The sequence below is a fragment of the Penicillium soppii genome (genome assembly GCF_028829465.1).
Source record: "Penicillium soppii strain IBT 18220 chromosome Unknown utg000003l, whole genome shotgun sequence".
NCBI lineage: Eukaryota > Fungi > Ascomycota > Eurotiomycetes > Eurotiales > Aspergillaceae > Penicillium > Penicillium soppii.
The window spans coordinates 1,465,298-1,489,202 of record NW_026643233.1 but is presented as its reverse complement, the minus strand read 5'-3'; the positions used below and the strand labels follow the sequence as shown (position 1 = coordinate 1,489,202).

At 49.7% G+C, this 23,905-nt stretch overlaps 10 protein-coding genes across 10 annotated transcripts; 6 read left to right on the top strand and 4 right to left on the bottom strand.

Moving 5' to 3' along the window:
- Positions 1-80: 80 nt before the first annotated feature.
- N7529_002703 (MKT1 family protein) lies at positions 81-2,648 on the top strand (the record flags this gene model as incomplete). Its single annotated transcript, XM_057238231.1, has 7 exons — positions 81-87; positions 145-507; positions 630-727; positions 791-1,720; positions 1,772-2,250; positions 2,310-2,502; positions 2,559-2,648. The coding sequence occupies 7 exons, from the start codon at positions 81-83 to the stop codon at positions 2,646-2,648; spliced, it is 2,160 nt and encodes a 719-aa protein (XP_057100842.1).
- Positions 2,649-3,076: 428 nt separating this feature from the next.
- On the top strand, positions 3,077-4,241 carry N7529_002702 (protein disulfide isomerase family protein; the record flags this gene model as incomplete). Its single annotated transcript, XM_057238230.1, has 2 exons — positions 3,077-3,599; positions 3,667-4,241. 2 exons carry the CDS (start codon positions 3,077-3,079, stop codon positions 4,239-4,241), a joined length of 1,098 nt encoding a protein of 365 aa, XP_057100841.1.
- Positions 4,242-4,796: 555 nt separating this feature from the next.
- Positions 4,797-5,191, bottom strand: N7529_002701 (heat shock factor-binding 1 family protein; the record flags this gene model as incomplete). Its single annotated transcript, XM_057238229.1, is given in 3 exon segments — positions 4,797-4,882; positions 4,954-5,095; positions 5,114-5,191. 3 exon segments carry the CDS (start codon positions 5,189-5,191, stop codon positions 4,797-4,799), a joined length of 306 nt encoding a protein of 101 aa, XP_057100840.1.
- Positions 5,192-5,491: 300 nt separating this feature from the next.
- On the top strand, positions 5,492-6,602 carry N7529_002700 (EBP2 family rRNA-processing protein; the record flags this gene model as incomplete). The annotated part of the gene is made up of 2 exons (XM_057238228.1): positions 5,492-6,260; positions 6,325-6,602. 2 exons carry the CDS (start codon positions 5,492-5,494, stop codon positions 6,600-6,602), a joined length of 1,047 nt encoding a protein of 348 aa, XP_057100839.1.
- Positions 6,603-6,929: 327 nt separating this feature from the next.
- Positions 6,930-8,169, bottom strand: N7529_002699 (pseudouridine synthase PUS4; the record flags this gene model as incomplete). Its single annotated transcript, XM_057238227.1, has 2 exons — positions 6,930-8,086; positions 8,136-8,169. The coding sequence occupies 2 exons, from the start codon at positions 8,167-8,169 to the stop codon at positions 6,930-6,932; spliced, it is 1,191 nt and encodes a 396-aa protein (XP_057100838.1).
- An 898-nt stretch (positions 8,170-9,067) lies between these two features.
- Positions 9,068-11,014, top strand: N7529_002698 (uncharacterized protein; the record flags this gene model as incomplete). Its single annotated transcript, XM_057238226.1, has 1 exon — positions 9,068-11,014. The coding sequence occupies one exon, from the start codon at positions 9,068-9,070 to the stop codon at positions 11,012-11,014; it is 1,947 nt and encodes a 648-aa protein (XP_057100837.1).
- A 1,437-nt stretch (positions 11,015-12,451) lies between these two features.
- On the bottom strand, positions 12,452-16,163 carry N7529_002697 (uncharacterized protein; the record flags this gene model as incomplete). Its single annotated transcript, XM_057238225.1, has 4 exons — positions 12,452-12,486; positions 12,540-15,737; positions 15,803-15,990; positions 16,090-16,163. 4 exons carry the CDS (start codon positions 16,161-16,163, stop codon positions 12,452-12,454), a joined length of 3,495 nt encoding a protein of 1,164 aa, XP_057100836.1.
- An 811-nt stretch (positions 16,164-16,974) lies between these two features.
- On the top strand, positions 16,975-21,255 carry N7529_002696 (Oxo-4-hydroxy-4-carboxy-5-ureidoimidazoline decarboxylase; the record flags this gene model as incomplete). Its single annotated transcript, XM_057238224.1, is given in 8 exon segments — positions 16,975-17,372; positions 17,433-17,532; positions 17,946-18,027; positions 18,192-18,355; positions 18,510-18,618; positions 18,631-18,670; positions 18,862-19,420; positions 19,480-21,255. 8 exon segments carry the CDS (start codon positions 16,975-16,977, stop codon positions 21,253-21,255), a joined length of 3,228 nt encoding a protein of 1,075 aa, XP_057100835.1.
- Positions 21,256-21,638: 383 nt separating this feature from the next.
- Positions 21,639-21,941, bottom strand: N7529_002695 (uncharacterized protein; the record flags this gene model as incomplete). Its single annotated transcript, XM_057238223.1, has 1 exon — positions 21,639-21,941. The coding sequence occupies one exon, from the start codon at positions 21,939-21,941 to the stop codon at positions 21,639-21,641; it is 303 nt and encodes a 100-aa protein (XP_057100834.1).
- A 1,215-nt stretch (positions 21,942-23,156) lies between these two features.
- N7529_002694 (SRP9/SRP21 family protein) lies at positions 23,157-23,692 on the top strand (the record flags this gene model as incomplete). The annotated part of the gene is made up of 2 exons (XM_057238222.1): positions 23,157-23,228; positions 23,300-23,692. 2 exons carry the CDS (start codon positions 23,157-23,159, stop codon positions 23,690-23,692), a joined length of 465 nt encoding a protein of 154 aa, XP_057100833.1.
- Between the last annotated feature and the right edge of the window lie 213 nt (positions 23,693-23,905).

Here is a 23,905-nt window from a genome sequence, read left to right as displayed (position 1 = left end):
TCAGATCCGTGATATATCTTTTTGTTTTATCCTTGGGCTTTGATGCCCGGCTCTAGCCGTGCTTTCAGCTCGTCACCGCCATGCCGAGTAGGCCTACCCTGATCTCCGCAATCCCGCAATCGCAGCTAACATGAGATCGAATAGTCCCTCCTCTCGACGAATGGATCGTGGGCCGCACCCACTCCCTACCCCTCTCCGCTTTGAAAGATACTGTTCTCGGTATCGATGCGTCGCACTACATCAACCAACACCTCTTGAACCAGTCAACCCGCGAGGCGCTTCTAGGCGCGCTAGGTGGCTTCCCCTTCGCCTTGAGGGCTAATATTGAGAAAGAACTACAGATTTTCAAAAATCTTGGTGTTGGTTGCATTTTTGTCTTTAATGGTTTGGAATTTGGCAAGAGAGAGCAGCGCGCGCATCCCGAAACGCAGCGTTCCTTCGAAGCAGCTTGGGAGCTCTATGACCAGCAACAGGCAGATCGGGTTGTCGATGCCTTCAGCAATGCCGGTATGGCTCCCTTCAATTATTTGTCGTCTAAAAATTGGCGACGGGGCTCTCGAGCCTGCACCAATTCCGTTCGAGCCACCTGGCGAGCCTCTCAATCACCGCTGACACAGCCTGTCCTCCAGGAACCCCACCCCCAGAGACACTTTTCAAGTTTCTGCAACGCATTTTGTCCCAGAATGGCGTCGATTTTTTCGTAGCACCTTACAGCGCGGCGGCCCAGGTGAGTAATAACTCATCGCGACATTTGCCGAATCCACGAGACTGACCAATCTATTTTGGATAGCTTTCTTACCTTGCTCGCGGCTCTAACCCTGTTGTTGATGCTGTTTATGCTCCCTCCGAAGCTCTTTTGTTCGACCTTGATAAGCTTGTAACCCGGGTTGACACCGAGCCCGCACAATTCTTCTGGATCACTAAACAAACTTGCCAGGAGGAGCTTGGTCGACTTTCAAATGAACAATTCCTCGACTTTTGCTTACTATTGGGGTCACCATTCCTGAGACATTGCCCACTTTTTGAAAACCCTGGTTTCCCCGCAAGACCTCCTGCCGTTCGTGATGCGTTGCCGATGTTCAACGCGGCTGGACGAAGTGCCTTGACTCTGTGCGCTCAGTTCGATGATGATCGCCGGATGCAGGAGCTTCAGTACGCAGATTCGTACAAGAGAGCCTTTATGGTTGTGAAGCACCATGTGTACATGGATGTGGACGGTCGAGTGGCCCTCAAGGATGCAGAGAATGCCTCGTCTGACATGCATGAGCTTATCGGACAACGACTCCCCGAGGAGCTTTATTTTTATCTATCCAAGGGAATCATCGGACCCGATGTACCCAACTTCCTCACATCTGGCCAAGTTCGTGTTGCACTACCACTGGGCACCGAAGATACCGAGATCTACCGTCAGCTCGTGGGTGACATTTTGACTCCCGTTCGAACTCAGTCTATCTGCCTGTTGGCAAACTCGCTTCATCGATTCTACCAAACCAAAGTGATCCAGATTCGCCCGTGGTTCGACGAGGACTCAGAGCGATCAATTAACCTCAAGGGCATCCCATCAGTAAAGGAAACCATCCAGTCGTGGAAAATTCACGGGGACAAATTCCCCGAAGCTATCAAGAACATCCAGGCGCCCCGTGGATCCTTCAAATTTGCGGTACAGAGTTTGAGTGACTCTGATTTTGCTGCCAAGTCGTTTGCTAATAAAGACACACCAGTGAGTAAGATTCGATCACATGGAGCTCTCTTATGACTAACAATCCCAAAGGTGCTTTCCTCCCAAGAGGACATCTTATCTAATGTTATGTGGCGATTCATGCAACTTCGCGGATATGTTGACGACAAGCACAAGCTCACTTCGTGGGGACAATGCTTGCTTCAGGCATTGTCAGCTGTGGACCCCGCAGAAAACCTCGAAGAGGTCATATTCATTGCCATTGAGATGCTCCGTTTGGATCTCCTCAACACCAAGCGCTGGTTTTCACATGTATCTGGCGGTCCTATGAGAGGATCAGAAGATGACAAGACTTTCAACATGCTGGTCTCGCGTGTTGCATGCATCGGTAAATTGCAACACAAGAGCATTGGATACTCTGGCCCTCTGAGCCGTCAACTTCTTTGCTATCGCTCTTTGATTTCCGAGGTCCGCTCTGCACTGAGGAACTTGGTTGAGGTTGTTCTAGCCAGTTTGCTTCTCAGCGGCGATGCTGATCGGGAGCGTCAAGACTGGACCCAGTTGGCTTTCAAGTAAGTTCCCTGCAGACTATGGCACTTTCACCCTGGGGTCTGTTCTAACTTTCTCTCAGGATTCCCTTTATTGACGATAATGACTGTGGACTGGGGATTGCGGTCCGTACCTACCTTGACGATCTTCCACTCCAGGCAAACCCTACGTCGCCTGAGGCGCGAGCGGATGTGAAGGCCAAGGGTAAGGATTGGTTCCAGCACAGCGAGAGCTTCACTGGAAACTTGGATCTGGCATTCAAGCTGTGGGATGCTGTTAGTATTTCGGTTTCATCCGCGTTTGATCGAGCAATGGCTAATTATGAAAACAGGTGTATGCAGGCACGCAGAATGCGGGCAGGGAGTTCAAGGAAGCTAAGTTCTGGGATGACGCAAACAAATGGCTGTCTGAAAGACGATGATATGGACAACTTTTGACGAAATTCTATGGGGAGACTACTGGTTTACAAGCTCACTATTCGTTTGGCACAAGTTGGGGCTGTATGACAACAGCTCCAATCGTACATGAGCTCGACGAAATCCTTATGCTGGCAATTCTCCAGTGTATTATTATCTAGGACAAAAAAAACAAGAAATTCAGACACGAGGAATTCAATACTACCCAACAGTAATTCAAAGAGCATATCAAAAATAGGTAATATTCAGTATTATTGACCGATATCGCATTGTACAATATAGATAAGTCGTAGATGATCTGCGAAGTGGAGGCACCAAGTGGCCTCTTCGGGATTGTTTTGTCATCGTCTCCCCGAGCTTTAACTCCGTCATCCTTCCAATTCCTTTGTTACCTCCCCCAAAATTCTCATAAAACCCTAAACCTCTATACAACATGGCACGCCTGAGCTTCCTGCTCGTCGGTGCCCTCACAGCCCTCAGCGGCTTCGCCAGCGCAAGCTCCGCAGTTAAAGACCTGATCCCCACAAACTTCGACGATGTCGTCCTGAAGTCCGGCAAGCCTGCGCTAGTCGAATTCTTCGCCCCCTGGTGCGGCCACTGCAAGACCCTCGCCCCCGTTTACGAGGAGCTTGCTCAGACCTTCGCCTTTGCCGAAGACAAGGTTACCATCGCCAAGGTCGATGCCGATGAGAACCGCTCTCTGGGCAAGCGCTTCGGCGTCCAAGGTTTCCCCACAGTGAAGTGGTTCGATGGAAAGAGTGACAAGCCCGAGGAGTACAAGGGCGGTCGTGACATTGAGAGCCTCTCCGCCTTCATCACAGAGAAGACTGGCATCAAGCCTCGTTCCGCGCAGAAGGAGGCCAGCAACGTTGAGATGTTGAACGATGCTTCTTTCAAGACCACCGTTGGCGGCGACAAGGATGTGCTGGTCGCTTTCACTGCCCCCTGGTGTGGACGTAAGTACTACCCCAATTGACCGGTCTGAGCCCGCTGGTTCGTTTGCTAACTGTCGTGATTCTTCAGACTGCAAGAGCCTCGCCCCTACCTGGGAGACCCTGGCCAATGACTACGCCCTCGAGCCCAAGGTTGTTATTGCCAAGGTTGACGCCGAAGCCGAGAACTCCCGTGCCTTGACCAAAGAGCAGGGCGTCACCGGATACCCCACCATCAAGTTCTTCCCCAAGGGCTCCACCGAGGGTGAGACTTACTCCGGTGCTCGCGCCGAGGAGTCATTTATCAAATTCATCAACCAGAAGGCCGGCACTCACCGCGCACCTGGTGGTGGTCTCGACAGCGTTGCCGGCACCATCGCCGTTCTGGACAAGATTGTCACCGAGCATGTCGCGGCGCAGAAGTTCGACAAGCTCGTCGTTGAGGTTAAGAAGGCTGCTGAGGGTCTCGAGGACAAGTACGCTGAGTACTATGTCAAGGCTGCTGAGAAGCTGAGCAAGAACGAGGGCTACGCTGCCAAGGAGATCGTCCGTCTTCAGAAGATCCTGGCTAAGGGTGGCTCTGCTCCTGAGAAGCTGGATGACATTCTCTCCCGTAGCAACATTCTCAGCCGCTTTGTTGGCACCGCGAAGCACGATGAGCTTTAAATGCTCATCCCTGTTCTTTCGGGGAATTTTGTGTGTATGTTGTCTGACTTTGTCGCTTGAAGCTTTGGTCTTTGGCTATACTCAATGACTGGTATCACTGCAAAGCACAGACTTGACGTGAATGTATCGAATTTGTCTACGAAAATATTGGCTTGATGCTGTACACTCTACGAATTGATAAATCGAATTGATAAATCGAATACAAGGCTTTTGCCTTTGCGGCAATTACTAGGTATATGATAGATGAAAGTGATCCATGCGAATTGATAGAATGATATGGTTCCGCTGTACGATTAACCACGTTGGATTGGGTATCTATGAAGTCATAAGGCATAAGCGTGAAGAAGCAGACGAGGACAAAGGCTCATGTGGCGAGCGATTCAATGCATGCACGGAAGCAGCACGCTGTCGGTGCGTGGTAGTAAATCGATATACGGCCATGGCAGGGTAGCCTAGGAATGCAGTTCTCACCACTCTCCTGCCAGAACGCCATGCGGAACAGAATGCTCGGACAAGTAGAGCCAAATTTGGAATATAGACAAATGAGTTGCGATTTTATTTTGACGGAGTTGGCGGTGCAGCGCTTGATGATGCGATTAAGGAGGCCTCTAGGTCATCGAGACGCTTGGTCATGTCGTCCACTATACAGTTAAAACCAGTCAGTCTGACATGTTTGAGCATCTAGATTGGCGGGTGCTGAGGGATGACGTACGCTTGCTGAACATCTCAGTGGAGACATTATCGAACTTGCTTTGAAGTTCGTTGAGCAAGTCGTCTACGGCAGCATGAAGTTGGCCTTGAGCATCGGAGTTCTGAGTGACAGGTATAGTTAGCAAGTGATGAGATCGGAGGTTCTATCCAATTAAATTTACCGTTTGAGAAAGTGGAGAGTCCGTTTCGGTTTTGGGGGAAAGCTTCGCCGGGGAGGGGGATTTAGGATCTTCGGCCATTGTGAGACTATTAACTAGCTGTACAAACAAACTCAAAGCAAGTAGAGATGAGGCGGTTGACAGGGCGATACAAGTCGAGCTCGATAAGCAATCGGATCATCACTATTTCCGATATATTGCTACTTACGGACTAGTGTGCTCTTATCGGTGGGGCTAACCGAATTAGGACTGGCGCCATTTCAAAAAAATCCCGTGGATTCTCTGATGCGGGTTTGATACCGAGTCGCTTTTTCTTCTTTCAATTCCTTTTTGCAATCACAAAAATAAAATCTTATTTTTGTTCTTACACAAAAAGCAAAAATGGTCAAGCGAAGCAAGCTCCTCCAGGCGCTCGACGCCCACAAGGGTCGGGACTTTGACGCTGAGAAGCAGAAGAAAATGATCAAGGCTGCGGAGAAGAAGAAGGCCAGCAAGAAGACTGCTTCTACCCCCGAGGACAAGCCTGTTGTGGAGGAGAAGAAGGAGGAGGAAGAGGCCGCCAGCTCTGACGCCGAGGAGGAAGAAGAAGAGGAAGAAGAAGATGTCGACGAGGACGAGGAAATGGAGGACGAAGAGGAGGAAGAAGACATTCCTCTCTCCGACCTCGAGGAAGACGAGCGCGAGGATGTCGTTCCCCACCAACGTTTGACAATCAACAACTCCTCCGCGATCAGCGCCGCCCTCAAGCGCATCTCTTTCATTGGCCCCCAGACCCCATTCTCAGAGCACAACTCGCTAGTCTCGAAAGAGCCGATCGAGATCGAAGACCCTAATGACGACCTGAACCGCGAACTGGCTTTCTACAAGGTCTGCCAGGCTGCTGCTACCGATGCCCGTGGCCTACTGAAGAAGGAGGGCATTCCCTTCACCCGTCCGGGTGATTACTTCGCCGAGATGGTGAAGAACGACGAGCACATGGGCTTGATCAAGAAGAAGCTGTACGAGGAGGCTGCTGGCAAGAAGGCTGCTGCTGAGGCACGCCGCCAGCGTGATCTTAAGAAGTTCGGCAAGCAGGTGCAAAACGCCAAGCTGCAACAGCGACACAAGGAGAAGCGCGAGATGTTGGAGAAGATCAACACCTTGAAGAAGAGTACGTTTCGACTTTTACAACCCCCATTTAATCAAATTTATAGTTACTAACATCATGTTTACAGAGCGCAAGGCTGACACCTCTGCTCCTACCGACGATGCCAATGATATGTTCGATATTGCCGTTGACGAAGCCAGCCAGCCCGAGAAGCGTGGCCGTGACGGTGGTGGCAAGCGCCAGAAGAAGGACGCCAAGTTCGGATTCGGCGGCAAGAAGCGCCATGCTAAGAGCGGTGATGCTGCGTCCAGTGGTGATCTGAGCAACTTCTCTGCTAAGAAGATGAAGGGTGGCTCAAAGCGCCCTGGCAAGAGCAAGAGAACCGCTGCGAAGGGACGCAACTAAACTCTCCAGGTGAAGGGTTAATGTCGTTTGAATTGCATTTGTACCGTGCATCATGTAATTATTTTTCTCGCTTGGGTCTGGATAACCAAAAATGGCAGTTTCTGATTTCTTATATATCTTGCTTGTGAATGTAGGGACTTAAGCTGAACAGCTGTCTGTCCTCTTTCTTCCGATGTCCTAGACGCACTTATAATTGAGTATTATCATCTCGTAGATACCTAGGGAAACAAAGATCAAGCTGATACCATATCTAATTTATTGGTGTGTTTTATATTACAGATACTTATACAACCTTGGAATGATATATCATTTTAGAGGCTCTGTCGCCTATTGAGCACCTTCAGCTTCAGCCTCAGCCTTGGCAAGCCTCTTGTCCTCCCACTCCTGCAAGAACTTCTCCACCTTGGGTCCCCAGACTTCTTCGCCTGCTTCAAGGTCCTTATACTCTAAAATCTTTTCGGGGGAGAGCACGAAATCACCCTGACGACTGCGCACCAGCTCGCTCATCAGACCGCAGCTACCAACGGCTTTACCCAAGTCGTGGGCCAGCGAGCGAACATAGAAGCCCGATGTGACGGTCATCTTGATCTTCACAGCTGGAGGCTGGTACTTAGGCTGCTCGGGCTCAGCAGGAGTTTCCGTCGCTGCAGGCTCTGCTGCAGCCTCGGGGGCACTGGATTCTGGTGCTGTGGGGGCTGCCTCAGTCTCTGATAGTTTCTGCTTCTTGGCAGCTTCCGCACTCTCATCCTTCACTTCGTCGGCCGGAGGCGGCGACTTCCGCTTGGTGGACGATGAAGCCTCGGGATCTTCCTTTGCAGCTTCACCACCTTCGGCTGGGGTCGAAGCTCCCTGATCAAGAAGCTTTTCCGCAACGGCCTTCTCATCACCAGTCATTTCCTCCTTGGGCAATTGGAAGCTATGCGTTCCGGACTCATACCACTCCACAATCTCCATGTTCAAAACCTCCACAGGTCGGTGCTTAATCTCAACAGGTGGCATCTTGCCCTCACGCGCATACTCGTACAGCTTCTTTCCATTCACGCGCAGCGCAGAGAAAATCGGCGGCTGCTGCATGATTTTTCCACGGAACTGACCTAGTGCCTTCTCCACCGCTTCGCGTGTAATATGTTCATAGGGCGCGCGGCGCACGACTTTTCCAAGGCAGTCGAAGGTATCGGTCTCAGCGCCAAAAGTGACGACAGTCTCGTAACTTTTTGTGCAAGCAAGGAAATCCTGGAGCGACTTTGTACCCTTGCCAATGCCGGTGATGAGCACGCCCGTCGCGAGCGGGTCCAAGGTTCCGCCGTGGCCGATCTTGACTTCTAGGCGTTGGTGGCGGCGACGTTTGCGCTGGAATCCACTCTCTCGGTTGCGGCGCTCGCGCTCTTCTTCCAACCATGGCTTGAAGGTCTTGGAGGGGTTGAAGTGTTTCTGCAGGGTGCGGATTACGTCCGCGGAGGTGACGCCTTGCGGCTTGTGGACGGCTATCGAATAGGTCAGATCAAGTTGGCTTTGGGTTTGGATGAAAATTACCGAAAACGCCTTCACGGATCTTCTCGCCTGACATTGTTTGGCGAAAAAGTCGAAAGCCTGGAGGAAATGGCATCTGGAGAGGTGAGCGTTTATCTGAGATGGAAAAAAGATCTTTGGTCGAGATCGTTCCGCCTTGGCAGAGCACTATACAACTACTCCGTACGGCCTACATCTAATTTTTTGAACACTAAGTTTTAGAGAATTGGAATTATAGATTAAACAAGATGGATGTTTCTTACTTTCTTTTAAGGGATTTTCCGTAAGACCGAAAGTTGAGAACCCTTTTTTCATGACTATCTCTAGAACCCCAAGGTTCATTGCCTAGGTGTATATCAAAACCAATGGCAGCGTTGCTTCTAAGCTTGAAACTGTTCCTCTGACATAGTTCCCACAGTATCAGAGTTCTATATTTGTTACCTCAAAATCCTTGTTCTAGAAGAGATCTCAATGGATAGTAAGTAATATACATAAAGTGCCGGAAATAAATATGATTGGTTACTTTTATGTTTCAATATTGTTCTATGAATTCAAAATGATACTGATTACATATGTATATTAAGGGCCCAGACCGAGCGTTATGCTGAAGGTGAATCTCTCTAAATGCCATTCTAAACATCATGTTAGACGTCTTTCTTTCTCTCTCTCAATTATAGTGAACATATAAGAACTATATAGATGGATCAGTATATAAGTATATAACCTTCTTACATAAGTATACAGCACGTGATGGCCAGGCACGAGGGTGTAATTGATCGTAACTTACATATGTATGTATCTGTAATTTACCGTTCGAAGACGACTGTCAACAACTTCGAGAGTTGTTCACACGTTAGAAAGTCCCTTCTTCTTCTATCATCCTATCATTTACTTCACTTTTAACTTATTTCCGTATCTTCTATCTTTCCTGCGACACCCAAAATGCTAATTCCACCATGACATCTCGCGAAGAAACCGTCCTTGCTCCCACTGATCCCTCCATCACTGATGAAAACGATTGGTGGGAGTTCGGCCTGACTGAGGTCAAAGTTCTGAAACCGGGGAAGATGCTTTATGCAAACTTACTTGAAGCCACAGAACAAAACCCAGTCCAGGTGATCGGTTGCTTAGAGAAGCTTCCTGAGACACATGAGCATTTAGGTTCGTATCAGTTAAGTTACAGGTCGTTATCAACCAGATTGTTAACCCGTCACTCTGTAGTGCTCAACCCCGACAATCCTCCGAAACGCATTATCATCGACGAAGTTACACACTATGCCTACGGTCAAACAGAGGATAAAAGTATCGAGCTTTGGGTTGCCGGTAAGGCGGGATGGTACAATATCATTTCACCGGCCAAGGGATTCCAACCCACATACAACCGCATGGTCCAGGCAATCGACATACTATATTTCTTGGTCGACAGACACAAGCAAGGCAAAAGGCAAATCAATCCCTCTTTCCGGAGCCTCTGTGAACAGTACACATATCATTCTTATGGCTCATGCGAAACTCGAGAAGAGTCAGCTGAAGTATTTGCGACACATGCTGCCTTCTTATTGCGCTGTATGATCCAAGGTGATGCAGGTGTAGAGTGGCAGAGTACGAATGTATTCATTCACCTACGACGCCAATTCAACGATGATTACAACCGACTTATGGAGGAGCTTTCACCCTCATCCGAAGAAGACGAAGCTAAGGATGAACCCGAAGTCTCAACCCCCCGGCATGAGCCGGTTGCTATCTCTAAATCACAAGCCGGTGCAATCTACCGGCTGCTCAAGGACCTCAAAGAAGAAGGCCACTTGGCAAAGCGTCGGTTGCATCTCGATCTCCTCACAGAACGCTTGTCGGAGCGCTTTTCTTTCAGCAATGATGACGCTCAAAAAATAATTGCTGCCAGAGCGACTGCCGTGATTGAAATGATGGACGAAGAAGATGCGCCTGGCTTCAGGTGGTCTCGCTACGTCATTCATCGCGAACTCACCAATGCAGCCTCAAAATCTGCACCTTTACCGCGTGCACTCCTCACCCCTCTAAATTCCGGTGAGGAATCCAGCGACGATGAACGTTTCGGTCGGACCCAGAAGTCTGTACTACGTCCGAGGGTCACCACGGTCTCTAACAAAGTCACCGGGAAACGAAATCGCAATACCTTCACAATCCAACAGACGGATGAGCCCGACGACGAAGAGGAAGAGCAGGATGACACTGATGAAATGGAAGACATTGAAACACCTAGCAAGACCCGAGGTCACGAGTTGATCAGGGATCCATTCTCAGCCTCTAGACCTCGAACTCGGTCCTTCCTATCAGCTTCATCGAGTGGCGCCGGCTCCTCTCTAATGAAAATCCTGTTCAAAGACAAGCTTCAGACTCCTTCTGTATCTTCTTCAACCACACAGCCGAGTTTACCGTCTCCGGGGCGAGAACCGACTCCAGCTACATATACCTCGCAGGATGTCGAAGAGCCCATGGAAAAGCCATCTGCTATATGGGCCTGCGGCATGCCCGGGTGTGACAAGGTCTTTTCAATGCCCGATGGAGACGAGCGCAAGCAACTCATTGGCAATCACGCCGGCGAGCACGACTGGGACATGCAGATGAAAATCGAGCTCATGGAGGCAGAGAAACGCATGCATTCATCCCTGCCCGTTAGCAATCTTATGCAATACGTCGTTGAGCAGCATGTACAGCTGATGCGCATCGCATTTCCGGAGTTTTATACCGCGAGCAGGGAAGATGAAAATAGAAATGGCTCCGCTCCAGGCCAGGAAGGCTGGGAGGCTGAGCCATTCATTCCGGAGACAGAGCAGCCAAATCTCCGGGGTGACGACGAAGAGGACGAGGACGAGGACGAAGAAGATGAGGAGCTTGAAGACCTTGCGAATGGCCACACTTGATCTGAATGAACGACCTTGACATGTGCACGTCAAAACAATCAAACTCACGACTGACATAGCAGCTTCGAATCGCTGGATTCTGATGATTACGAAATGAACTCTGGGTGGCTTGCTTTAACACTTTTCATTCTCAATGGACATAAAGGCGTTGATGTAAAGGATATGGTGGGGAGGCTGGCGTTCTACAAGACGATTTGCTAGGCTTGGGCCGCTCTGGTGCAAATGATGCTGATTTGGCATCTTTCTTTGCACAGGGGTCGGGCCGTAAGTTATTGCTGGTGATTTTTTTTAAGAGGCACCTGTTTTCTGCTTCGATACCCCTGCAAGATACATCGAAATACAAATCATTCGGCTTTCTAAATTCTAGCATGCTGAAACATCCCTGTCTCACTTTATTCGTTTTATGTTCCAAGGTTTTGATCTTGTTTGTGTGGGAACATCCGTAATATAACCATGATGATTCATGTGCTAGACAATGTCTTGATATCAAGATATTCGTGCCAATGCCTCCAGGGCTGCTGAGTGTTATTGAATTATGCCAGCCTTTGAAATAGGTGAAGTGCCACTATACAGCATAGTCATGTTTACAGCAGTAGATATATATCCGGTCCACTTTTGCCTGTAGCCATAAAACTTACTGCCTTCGACATGCCACCTAGATTTTGTCGAATTGAACAAGACGGAACCATATATTTTACTTATCTGGCCTCACGAATTTTGTTAAAAAATACTTTCAGAAAATTATACGAGTAAAGGTGATGAGAGGGAAATGGCAAAAAAACAAAAAGCAAAAAAGAAATGACAAGAGTGGGATTCGAACCCACGCCTACAACGTAGATCAGGAAACTGGAAACAGTTATTGAGTTAAGGTGGACCTTAACCTGACGCCTTAGACCAACTCGGCCATCTTGCCAATTGATGGAAGAAGGGAGCAGGAGTATGCAATATAATCGTGAAGAGTGTCACAGAAAATAAAATAATAAGTAATACGACAAATATGCACGCGAAGACCAAGCGAAATGTGATTTAGAGTCGAAAGCCGAAATAAGGAGGAACATCAAATATATAGTGATCAAAAGTAGATTGGTATTGAGAAAGAGAAGAAGAGAAGCGAAGATAATTTTTTCAGGGGTATACCAAGAACATGCCACATATATCGCACACATACGCAGGGAGAATAGAGATAGAGATAGAGATAGAGGTACAGGAGAAGATAGTTCAGGAGTTAAAGAGATAGGAAATGTGTGTTAATGCCGAAGAAGGGTGGAGGGAGGTGGATCCATCCAGGTAGGAGACAAGGAAAGGAAAGCTATGCAATTGTGCAGTGGGAAAAAAAGAGAAGTAAAGAAGAGAAAGCGGGCGAAGATGACCCAAAAGGGAGTGAAAAGTGGAAGTAAATTGTCGGCGTGAGAATTCCTGCTCGTTTACCAATGGTGTTTATTGCTGGTGGGCGCTGTGGGCTTCGACAAGAGCTGTGGATGGTTAGTCTTTTCTTCTCCGAGAACTGAACATGCGAAGGACTTACTCTGCAAAGCGGACGCTTGTCCCTGTCGAGATTCACAAGCACACTGGAGCGTGTTGCCGTCCAAAAAATCAAGCAAGATGCTATTTGGCAGTTCCTGCATATCTTCATCGGGCAGACAAGGCGTGCGGAACTCGGTGAGATGGTAGCGCTTGGTCATGTTACGGGCGGTGGCATCGTTGGTGCCAGGCGTGAGAACCACATAGCCGTTTTCATCGATGCGCATGACTCGGCGCTTCCACAAAAGCGTTTCGGGGAACTGAACGTTCACTTCTCCGATGTCAATTGGCTCCGAAGTACGCGAGCCAGTCGATCCTGGTGCCTCTGTGGAACTGGAACCGTTCGCGAATGTAGGAGCATACCCTTCCTCCTTGACGGGGGAGCTGAGCGCGCCGATTATGCTGCGGCGAGATGTAGATGTAATTGATGAGACGCGGCGCATGAGACGAGAGGCGCGCGATGCTTTCTTGTCCTCTGATGTGGGGGAGGCAGAAAGGGTGGTTTCGTCTGTTCGAGAGCGCGAAGAGAAGGAGAGGCGGCTTGCAGTGCGAGACGAAGACGGGCGGCCGGATCCATTGGATGACATTGACATGCTTCGGTCCTGAGCCCGGTTGACAGCATCGATGCTAGAGACTTGGGACAGGGGCTTTTCGGGTGTCTCATGCTCTACGGTCAGTGGACTGGCCTGGAGGTTGAGGACGTCAGACTCCGAGGGCTCGATTCCAGAAGACCCAGGGGAGACGTCTGCATCACGGACAATATGAGCCGTCACGGAGACCGAATTGGCGCGGCGCAAGGCATCCACAGAAATGCGACGATCGTGACGGTTCAAGCTCGGGGCCCGATTGAAGTCTTCGCGACCTTGGGCGGAATGCATGGTTCCCGGGGGAGTAGTCTCCTGATTGCCGCCAGGCAAGGATATAGATGCTCGCTTGCGAAGATTCTCGAAAGACGAGGAGGCCGACGGCGCTCTTGCGGCCGGACTGGCGCCCAAAGGAGTGCCCTCGCGGCTTGAGAACTTCTCAAGAGCTTTGATACGGCTGGAAATGCCAGAGGAGACGTTGATTTTCTTGGCCATGAGGACGGGCGTAGGGGGGCCAGTTTCAGAGTAGGAGCTAGAAATCGACCGACCCACTGCAAGCGCTTGCATGGCCGACGAGGAACCCGTCGAGTAGGGGCTCGAGACCGCACGGGAATTTCTCCAAGCATGGTCGCCGCCGTTGGGAGATTTGACGGACACCGGCCTGGCCTCCTGCACAGTAGCCGAAGTCAACTCCTCCATGAAAGAATCGTCCGAAAGGAGATTGTCGTCGTCCGAATATTCTGGAGCAAGCACTTGGATAGGCTCTAGGTGGACCTTTCGCCTCTGGTCCAAGGTTAAAGGTTCGGCTTTCACGGCTGGTGAGTGATAGGTTACGGATTCGTCTGCCGGGCTTGGGTGGACCGAGACAGAAACAGGGGCGACTTGGGGTTCGGTGTCTGTGGTTTCTGGAGGGGTGACGGAGGGAGTGGCAGGAGTGGCGGGAAGGGGAATCAATTCGGGGGCTTCTGCTGTAACAAATTCATCCAAAGGACCCTCGATAGGAAGATCTGTGTTGGGTTCAATTTCGAGATGTGTTCCGGGAACGTCCTCTGAATCAGGTTGCGGGGCGTCCGAGGATTCATTTTGAGGTGGGACTTCATGATTCAAGGTAGGTGGGGCGAGACCAGAAATTGCGGGTTCCTCATGCCCAGTGCGCGTTTCATCTTCAGGGGTTGTCTGCGGTTTTTCCACCTGGGTAGTCTCCTCGAGTTCAGCAACACGTTCGGTCGAGAAGGCACTATCGTTAACAGGCTCTGAGATGGGAGAGGATGATTGCACATCCGAGCTGGCAGTTGGCTCCGCCTGAGATGTCTCGAGAGGTTGAGAAACCTCCTCTTGATCGGTGATGATCGCAGAATCAGGTGTTGGATCAAAGACGGGTTCAGGGACAGGTTCAGGGACAGGTTCAGGGGTACGATCTGTAGCTGACTCAAGTACAGGCTCTGTGACGAGACCTGAAGGGGTTGAAGGGAGTGAATGTTGATCTTGAAGTATTGTCTCCTGCTCAGTCTCATGTTGATCTAGTTCGGGTTCATCGTATTGAATAATGATATTCTCCTTGTTCTCGTCTTGGTCCCTGGCAACATCCTTTTGGGGTTTAAGCTCCTCTTTCTCAGTGACTTGCTTCTTCTTTGATTCCTCTGCACGTTTTGCCATATTCTTCTTTCGTTGTTGCAAGGCTTTCATCAAACGTTCTTTCTCAGGAGTCAAACCGGAAGAAGTTGAGAGCGCCCCAAGAGATTTGGCTCCAGGGGAAAGCTGAGGCCTCGAAATAGGAAAAGACGGTGGTGGAACCAGGAGGGGTGGGACCGGCGGAACACGACTAGTGGGTTTAGTTGCAAAGGTGCTCCCCTGAGATCGGGGTCGGGGGGCATCAGCATTTGTCTTCCGAACAGAAGAAGAGCGCATATTCGTTGGCAGGGATGCAACAGGTCGCTGGTCCGGATTCCGGGTACTCCCTGACGTGCGGGGCCTTCCGTTGCTATCTACGGACGGTCGGGGCCCTAGCTTGACCTTTGGAGTGAACCCAGCGGCCCGCTCCAATTCTTGAAGTGACGGGCGAGCGGATTGAGTTGACATTCGGGCCTCCTCTGAAGGACGGGGGAATTCATCCAAGATGTTTCGGTATCTGGAGCTTGAGAGACCTGAGTCAACCGACTTAGGGGACTTTGTTGCCGATTGTGGCTCGTTTGGACTTCCTATAGAGGTTCCGGCCTTGGAGCTCGCTCGCGACGGAGGGGGTTTGAAGTCGGTCGGCGCTTTTTCACTTTCAGGTGATGTGGGTAATTCGATGGGAGGTTCAGCAGGCTGTTCAGTGGGTGGCGGGACTACAGTAAGTTCTGATTTGATGCTCCCTGATCTTTGCCGGGCTTCTGATTGAGGAGATGAAACCGGTTTCACGGCCTCATCCTTATTTTCCTCTGCATCTTCTGTGATTTCCATCAGGCGGCGCCGGCGGAGGGAGCTTGAAGAGGAGGTAACTGAGGTCGAGGCGGTATGAAGGAGACATGCGGACGACAAAGCACTTTCCGTGAGGTCGGAGGCTTTGGACAAAGGAAGGACGGTGTCGTTTGGGGTGAACTTGTCGGTGACGGACTGGAATTGAACGTTGCTTCGTGCTGGGACAGGTTAGACCGACCAATGGCGTGGATTGTGGTGGAAAATATCTCTTGTAGTGGCATACCTTGTATGAGACGAGATAGCCCCTCGGGCATGTATCGGATGATCACTTTCCTACGGCGATATTGTAGGAAGCCGTAGAGCGGCGAGCATTCCTCATATGCGTCGATGGCATTTCGGATCTCGGGCACCCCGCCAGTGCCGCGTTCGAATAGCGCGACTTCATCTCTTGCAGTATAGCGCAATAGAAACCTGAAACAGAGCGAGAACAGGAGTTAGTGATCTTGAATTTTCCTATTTGTTACACCGCGGGTTGAAACACTGGGCGCAAAAGGGGCCGAGCAAACTTACCACCCACCCGCGTCAGCCAGGGCACTCTGGTAGGCTTCGACGACGGGGGCAGTATCGAGCCCATTTAAAGACATGACGTGAGCCGCATGGAGGACGGCTGTAAGAGGCGCAAAGCCGAAGGGAATGGTGGAAAGAGAGAAAGGAGGGAGAAGAGGTCTGGCCAAGTGGAGAGCGGTTAGACCACACTAAACTTTTTGATCGGATCTCAAGATCTCACGACCCAAATGCAGATTGGGAAGAATTTCATGCAGTTCAGTTTGTTTCATTACTGCTGATACTGTCTGATAGGGTACGAACCTGATCCGTTCAGGGGGTTTCCATTCATTTCTCGGAAACGATCCACCTTTGGGTTTATCCCAATTTAACTTGTCATTTCTGAAACGCGGAGCTTCGGGATTAGTGCTTTTTAAAGGGAAGGGTGTTAGTAGTTTATATGTGGATTGTGACAATGTACAGAAGTACGTTCTATGGTAGTACAATGGTCGTACATTGTCCACATGGAATGCAATGATCTCATTGGAATTGTTTTGATCTTGGGTTAACTATGGAGTATTCCGTGGTGAACTTGGGATTGTGATTCGATGTAACCTATTTCTCATAGGTAGATAGGGTATTGAGTGACATTGGACTCGATTGAAATAGTACACAACATCCATATAGGGATACATATACAAAGAACTTGAAAGTCGATAGAATAGAGAATATATAGTATCATGGATGTATATATAGAGTGTCCAGTTCTTATCGTACAAAATATTCCCGCTGTTCTCCGCCCCCGCCAACTACATCGGAGCCCCCCGAAGGTGTGGTGGAAAACTACTTAATTGCAATACATTCCCTTCGTTTTGTGTTTGGTGATATTGAAACTATCTCACAATCCATAAAATGGCCGACCTTCCCCCCATATCGACGATCCCTACCCTACCCCAGGAAGGTCAACTCCGGGTGCTAGATACACTCTTTGAACCATCACCAGAACTCCACCAATTGATGATCCCTGTGCTAGCCAACCAAACTTTCTCTTCATACACGGCCCTCATTGATGCGGTAGGGGGTCGCATGTCTGCACTGTCAGCCCGGAATTCCTCAACTGACCGAAACGTGCTGTTTGGCATTCTCGGCTCGCATCCGCGGCTGGGCCGGGCCCCAGCCAACCCGGAGCATTTGAGTGAGCTCAGCAAGAAGGAACAAGCCCAATTGAACGAGGGCGCAGAGGAGCAAGCGGAAAAGTTACGCGCATTGAACGCAGAATACGAGGAGAAGTTCCCCGGGTTGCGATTTGTGTAGGTTGTGTGCTAGTGACTACTAGGTGGTATCCACGGATGAATGCTGACCTTTTATAGCACATTTGTTAATGGCCGGAGCCGGGACTTGATCATGATTGAAATGCGCGAACGGATAGAAAGAGCTAATGCAGAGCGTGAGATTGAAGAGACTATCCAGGTAATGTTTTTGATTAGTTCTCGTTCTCTCTTTATACTGACTCTAACAGGGTATGTGTGACATTGCCAAGGACCGGGCGAGAAAGCTCCAGTCGCGTATTTAATCAAAACATATAGAATAAAATGAAATGACAAGTAAATTTAAAACAACGACCTGTATAAAGTGACTTATAATATAGTATAGTTCGAGCACATAAGCTCACCAAGCCTTGAAACAGAAGGGTCTACTCCACCATTTTGATGTCATCTGCCCACTATCCGGTCTTTGCCGCTTATCGCCTTTCGCTTAAGCCGTTTTCTTCTTGGTTTTTAGTACTTCGCTCTCTTGTATCTTATGTGTCTTGTATAGTATATAGTACTGTCTCTCCATTTATATTATATACCCCTCATGCGACTGGATGCGACATGGCGGAGGGAAGCGACAATCTCCAAATCCGAGTCGCGACGACCGCGATAACCGACAAATCATCCCCTCTCCGAGCTTCGACATTTCCCGGTGAGTTGGAATTTGAATCATGAAATTTTGAATCCGGCCGGGTCTAGGAATTTCTCTCTGTTCTACCTGGCATTGGATTGTGCCCGCCTATCACAAGCAGCGCATCAAATTACCCAAAGCAACAGCACACCAATGATCTAGAACCATACTGACCAAGCTGTCAGGCTCAGCTACATCGGATGTCGCATCGGGATCTAGTAATAGTCTGCAAGATGCCCAGCGAAATACCCGGCGCCCACCGGCCGTTGGTGGCCCTCTCCGAGATTCAACCTCGAATACCGTCCACGAGACCAAAACCGAATCAAGTGCTATAGACCCATTATCACAGGTGAGCTTTTCAGCCGCACCGCACCCGCAGGATTGGACTATTGGATTGGTCGATATATGCATGGTCATGTGCTGGCTGTACTCTAATTGCTGGAATGCGGTTACGAACATGCAAGAGTTGAGCTGACGAGGACCGTGCACTATCGTCACTGTAGCACATTATCCAACGCACCAATACCCAAAAGTCCATTCCCTTGAAATTACTGGGCAAGGCCTCATACGAAGAAGAGGCCGTGGGCTCCGAATACGGCCAGTCAGAACAGAGTCCTGCACGAGGAGATTCATCGCCTACTTCAAAGGCCCCCAAGGAGAAGAAGTGAGTTTTTAGACCTGCGAACCTGTCTTGGAAACCATCAGTCACGTCGACAGTTTATGCTGCCATACATTTGCGTGCAAGACCTTGACTTGCAACTCCCCGCGCATAGTCCACTTCAAAATTACCCCAGGATTCTCTCGGCAACCATATATTACAGCGACTGACCTTTGCTCCGTTTATCTCGGATATAGAAAAGGTGTATCTTTCCTCAGTCGGATTATCAAAACCAAGAAAAAGGACCAGTTGTCTGAAGTAGAAGATGAGACTTCGGAGCCTGAGGCGAGCCGCATGTCCATCGAAACTTCACATCCAATTGGATTTATTCCTCGGCACCTTGCTCCATCCAAATACCTGAAGGTTCGAGCCCACCATAAGAAGGAAAAGACATTCAACCGCGTGTTTCTCGCACAGGAGCTGGAGGGCGCCGGTCCACAACCCAAAGTTGCAGATAGACGGATATCCACCTCGTCCGCCTTGACTCAGAATGGCGAACATACTGGACGAGCGGTCTGGGCTCTGGTATTTTCCAAAGATGGCAGATATCTGGCGGCTGCTGGTCAAGACCGAAAAGTCCGAGTGTGGACTGTCATATCTACACCGGAGGAACGCGAGGAGGCTGATGGAGATAACGAAGCAACACCTGTAGATGCCAACGATCATCCTCGGTTGAGTGCTCCTGTTTTCCAGCAAAAGCCCATCCGGGTTTATGAGGGTCACACGGGGAGCATTTTGGACTTGAGTTGGAGTAAAGTGGGTGATGCAACGAGAAATATCATTAGCCCGGGAAAAGCAATGCTGATGAGACCCAGAACAATTTTCTTCTTTCCTCGTCGATGGATAAGACAGTTCGACTTTGGCATATATCTCGTCCGGAATGTCTCTGCTGTTTCCAGCACAGTGATTTTGTAACCTCGATTCAGTTCCACCCGCGCGACGACCGGTTCTTCCTTGCCGGATCTCTCGATACGAAATTGCGTCTGTGGAGTATCCCAGATAAGAGCGTGGCTTTTGTGACAGCTGTGCCTGACATGGTTACTGCGGTGGCATTCACCCCAGATGGCCGATACTCCATTGCCGGGTGTCTCAATGGGATGCTCAACATATACGACACGGAAGGTCTCAAGGTATCCTCTCAAATACATGTACGATCGGCCCGTGGGCGCAATGCCAAGGGTAGTAAAATCACAGGAATCGATACCATGATGGTGCCTCGGGATGATCCTCAAGGAAACATCAAGCTTTTGGTCACTAGCAATGACTCCCGCATTCGGATGTATGACTTCCGTGATCGATCGCTGGAGGCTAAGTTCCGCGGCAACGAGAACACCTGCAGTCAGATTAGGGCAACTTTCACCGACGATGGCAAGCATATCATATGTGGGAGTGAGGATCGCAGGGCATATGTATGGTCAATTGGGTCAGTGGAAGGAGACTCCGATAAGCGTGCCGTGGAGGTATTCGAGACTCAGTCTGCCATGGTGACAGCTGCCATCACGGCACCGACCCAAACCAAACAGGCCCTGGCACTATCCGAAGACCCGATCTTCGACCTCTGCAATCCACCCCCAGTAGCCCTACTGGGCCCGGAGTCAGCAGATTCACAAAAGGAAGCAGCATCGTCCAAAGGGAATGGAAATATACACAAGCGCTCTGCATCAGCGCCTCGCCTATCAATAATCAGCAAAATGGCCCACGAATCACCATCGTACCTCGCCCGGTCCAAACACCCAGACGGCGATATAATAGTCATAGCAGACTACTCTGGCAAGGTCAAAATCCTCCGTCAAGACTGCGCATACCACAGACGGCGTTACGAGAATTGGAACGCGAACTCAAGCATCTCGCGGCGAATCCTACGGCGCACAAACTCCGGCCGCAACAGCCTAGCCTCCTCAACAGGCAAAGAATCCACGCACAAAACGCCCTCGGAGCGCATCATCTCCTGGCGCAACTCCGTTGTCCGCGGCCGCTCCAGCGTAGATGGGTCTCGCTCTGGCCTGCGAACCCGCAGCCCGTCCCCTCAACACCATCACCGCCCCCCTACCTTCCGACTCTCCTCCTCCCGCCCATCAAGTCTAGGCCCGCACGAATCCCTCTCAGCGCTCACCACCTCGCCACCCTCCTCCCCGCGGGTATCCCGCCTAGACACCACCCGACCAAGCGAAGACATCGCCCGCGCATCTGCAACCGCAACTGCAAAACCCACAGGCACCAAAGTCACGTCCCCAAACCGGATCCCCGCGTCCTCGGCCGAGCTCCTGGCCAGCGGTAAGACGAAGGATAATCCGCTCTGGTTGCAGGGTGACCATAGCTATGCGTACTGGAATAAGATCACGCACGACGCTATGGCGATGCGGTCCCGCAACTCGAATGACCTGCTTAGTCCTGATAGCATTCGGACGCGCGAGCGCAAGCTCAGTACTGCGGGTAGTGTCTTGAGTAGTGATTACACTTCTTCGACTGGGGAGCCAGAGGATGATGTGCTGAAGTGCGATAATTGTCGCGGAACGAATTTCCGCAGTGTCAAGGGGCGGGATGGGAAGCAGAAGCTGATTTGTTCTCAGTGTCATCGGCCGGTTTCTTAGGTTTGTGTTTATTGTGATTACGATCTATGATCTATGTTTTATATGTTTATATGTTTTATGTTCTTATGTTTGATGAGTTTCGGCTTATGTGTTCTGCACTCATGGTGTGGTGGTTTGTTGCGGCTTGAGTGGCTGTTGTAAATTGGAGAAAGGATGTGTGTTGTCATTTTGGTCATGATCTTGGATATTATATTGTTTAATGTGTATATTTTATTTGCCTTGAGTTCTGGTAACAGGACTTGTATAATATCAGATACAATAAAAATGTTTGATATCAATCGTCTTGAGATAGAGATAGTACCTAGTATAGTTTCAAGTAATACATTTCGTCTGCCGATTAGGCTTTTCTCTTTTACTATCTAAAGAACTTATTTCTTGAAATATTATAGTTGATGGGTTATATCTATAGTCCTTGAACTGTCTTGAAACTCCCACCATGCATCCACAACATCGCTATATTCCATCTTTTTCAGATGCTGAGCGACCTGGCGGCGCCAGTCCTTTTTAGAGTCATCCTCCCAATAGTCGAAATCCATTCCTGCGGAGACTCGCAATTTCATTTTAATCCATTCAATAGGGACACAGCCAGCAAGCTCCCAGTCGATGATGCCCAGCGAGCCGGTCGACAAATCGACAAGAAGGTTCTTAGGGCTAAGATCGCAATGATAGAAGACAAGTCTAGACATATCATGGACATCTCGGTACAAATTTTAGAGGCTGTTGTGGAGCAAGGGCATCCTCTGTCTTGTAGTTGCCTTTATGCATATAACGCTCGAACAGCTGGTGTCCGTCCACACCACTAATAATGTCGCCCTTCTATGCTGCGAAGTGATTGCATACATCTGCTACCTTACTAATGTAATATTGACGAAGAACCTCATCTATGTTGGGCTAGGCCTCATGAAGAAGTTAACCGGGAATTCTCCAGAAGACGAGACATTATCGCGAGTCTGTCTCAAAATGATAGAGATAATTCAGAAATTCAAATCCCTGCGGCTGTTGGACTTTGAGAAACTAAAGTAGCATGCTCTCTAGTTACATTAGGATAATCTATTACATGATTAAGGCTTCGCCTGCCCTTCAAACTGCCGCCTGGTTATCGACTGCGTGGACTTTGAAGATAGAAGATGAGTCTTTAGTAAGGGCTTGGAATCTGGAAGAGGCTCAGGTGCAGGAGAGAGGGCGAAATGCCCCCCATTGCTGTCGCCCCAGTATACTTGGCCGATTGGTATATTGTCCGGGAGCGACGATGGCGAAAGAGTAAGAAGAAGCGCATCTGAGATTAGCCAGGAGCTTTTTTTGACTTCCCGTATCGAGTCAGTGAGGTACGGCTGATGCAGGTCAATTGATGACATCTCGATTGATCTTGATGTCCAAGGAAAGGAATAAATTCAAAGGTCAAGTGCCGTTCTTCATAGGAGCTGCTATGAGCGGTGTGCAGGGGTCCTGAGGAAAGCATTGAAAGCATAGGAGGATGTAGGTCCAACCGACGGTGAGCGCAGTTTCCACATAATTGAACTGTAAAATAAATGTTGACCTCTTTTCAGATAGAAAAATAGCAAAACAGAAAACAAAGCATAGAATTAAATACAAAAAGAAAGCAAGTCTCAACCTCACTCACATACCGCAGAACAAAGATATAAATGTGAAGTAAAGATTTGCGGAGAGAGGTGCCAAGACATGGAAAAAGACACCAGCACACCGATAACACCTCCACCACCGAGCATTCCTAACCAACACCCCACCAAATAAGCCCCCAGAGCACGAATTCAAGTACAAATACAATTCCTCCCACAAAACCACGAACCCAACCATATTCGCAAGGACGCACAATCCCCCCTCCACAACCCACCCCGAACACCAACGCAGCGAGCCAGGCGCTCGCCACCCCAACCGCTCAAATGCCCTACCTACCAACCTCCCAGGCCTTCCTGGAACAATCCGCTTCACTATTACAAGCGTACCCCGAAGCGGTAAGCAGCACCCCCGAACCCAACGTACCAGAAGCGCACCCAAACCGAAGCAAGCAAGCTAACAGCCACAGACGCGGATAGTAACGAAATACAACTTCCCAACGACAAGACCAGGCAATGCGAAGCGTATCCAAAAGTCGCAAGCGAAGAAGAGCGCTGACGCCACGCCGGCCGCGCCAATCGCAACACTCACCTTGAAGACATTCAACCCGGGCACGGGAATCTGTCTGCAGTACCGCACAAACAAGGCGCAGGAGGTCAGTCGGTTGATTACGAGTTTGGGGAAGTTGGCTGCCGGGGCTGATGCTGCGGGATTGGGGTTATCCGGTGGTGTTCCTGCTGGTGGGGATGTTGAGATGGTGGATGCTCCGGCTCCGGCTGAGGAGGGGGTGGCTGTGAAGCAGCAGCAGCAGCAGGGGCAGAGTGCGAAGGGGAAGAAGAAGGGCGGGAAAGGGAAGCGGTAGAATATTTGCTTTGGGTTAAAAGAATAAAAAAGAATTGATTTGGGTGGTTCCTTATTATTGTTGCTCTCGTGTATACGTACTCAGGTACGTATGAGAGGTTCTTGAATCATGGAACCAATACTGCTGTTAAATTGAGATAGGTATGTAAGAATTTTGGTCGGATGAAACTGAAAAGCATGGTGTTTCAATGAGGGAATAATGTTCACGGCGGCA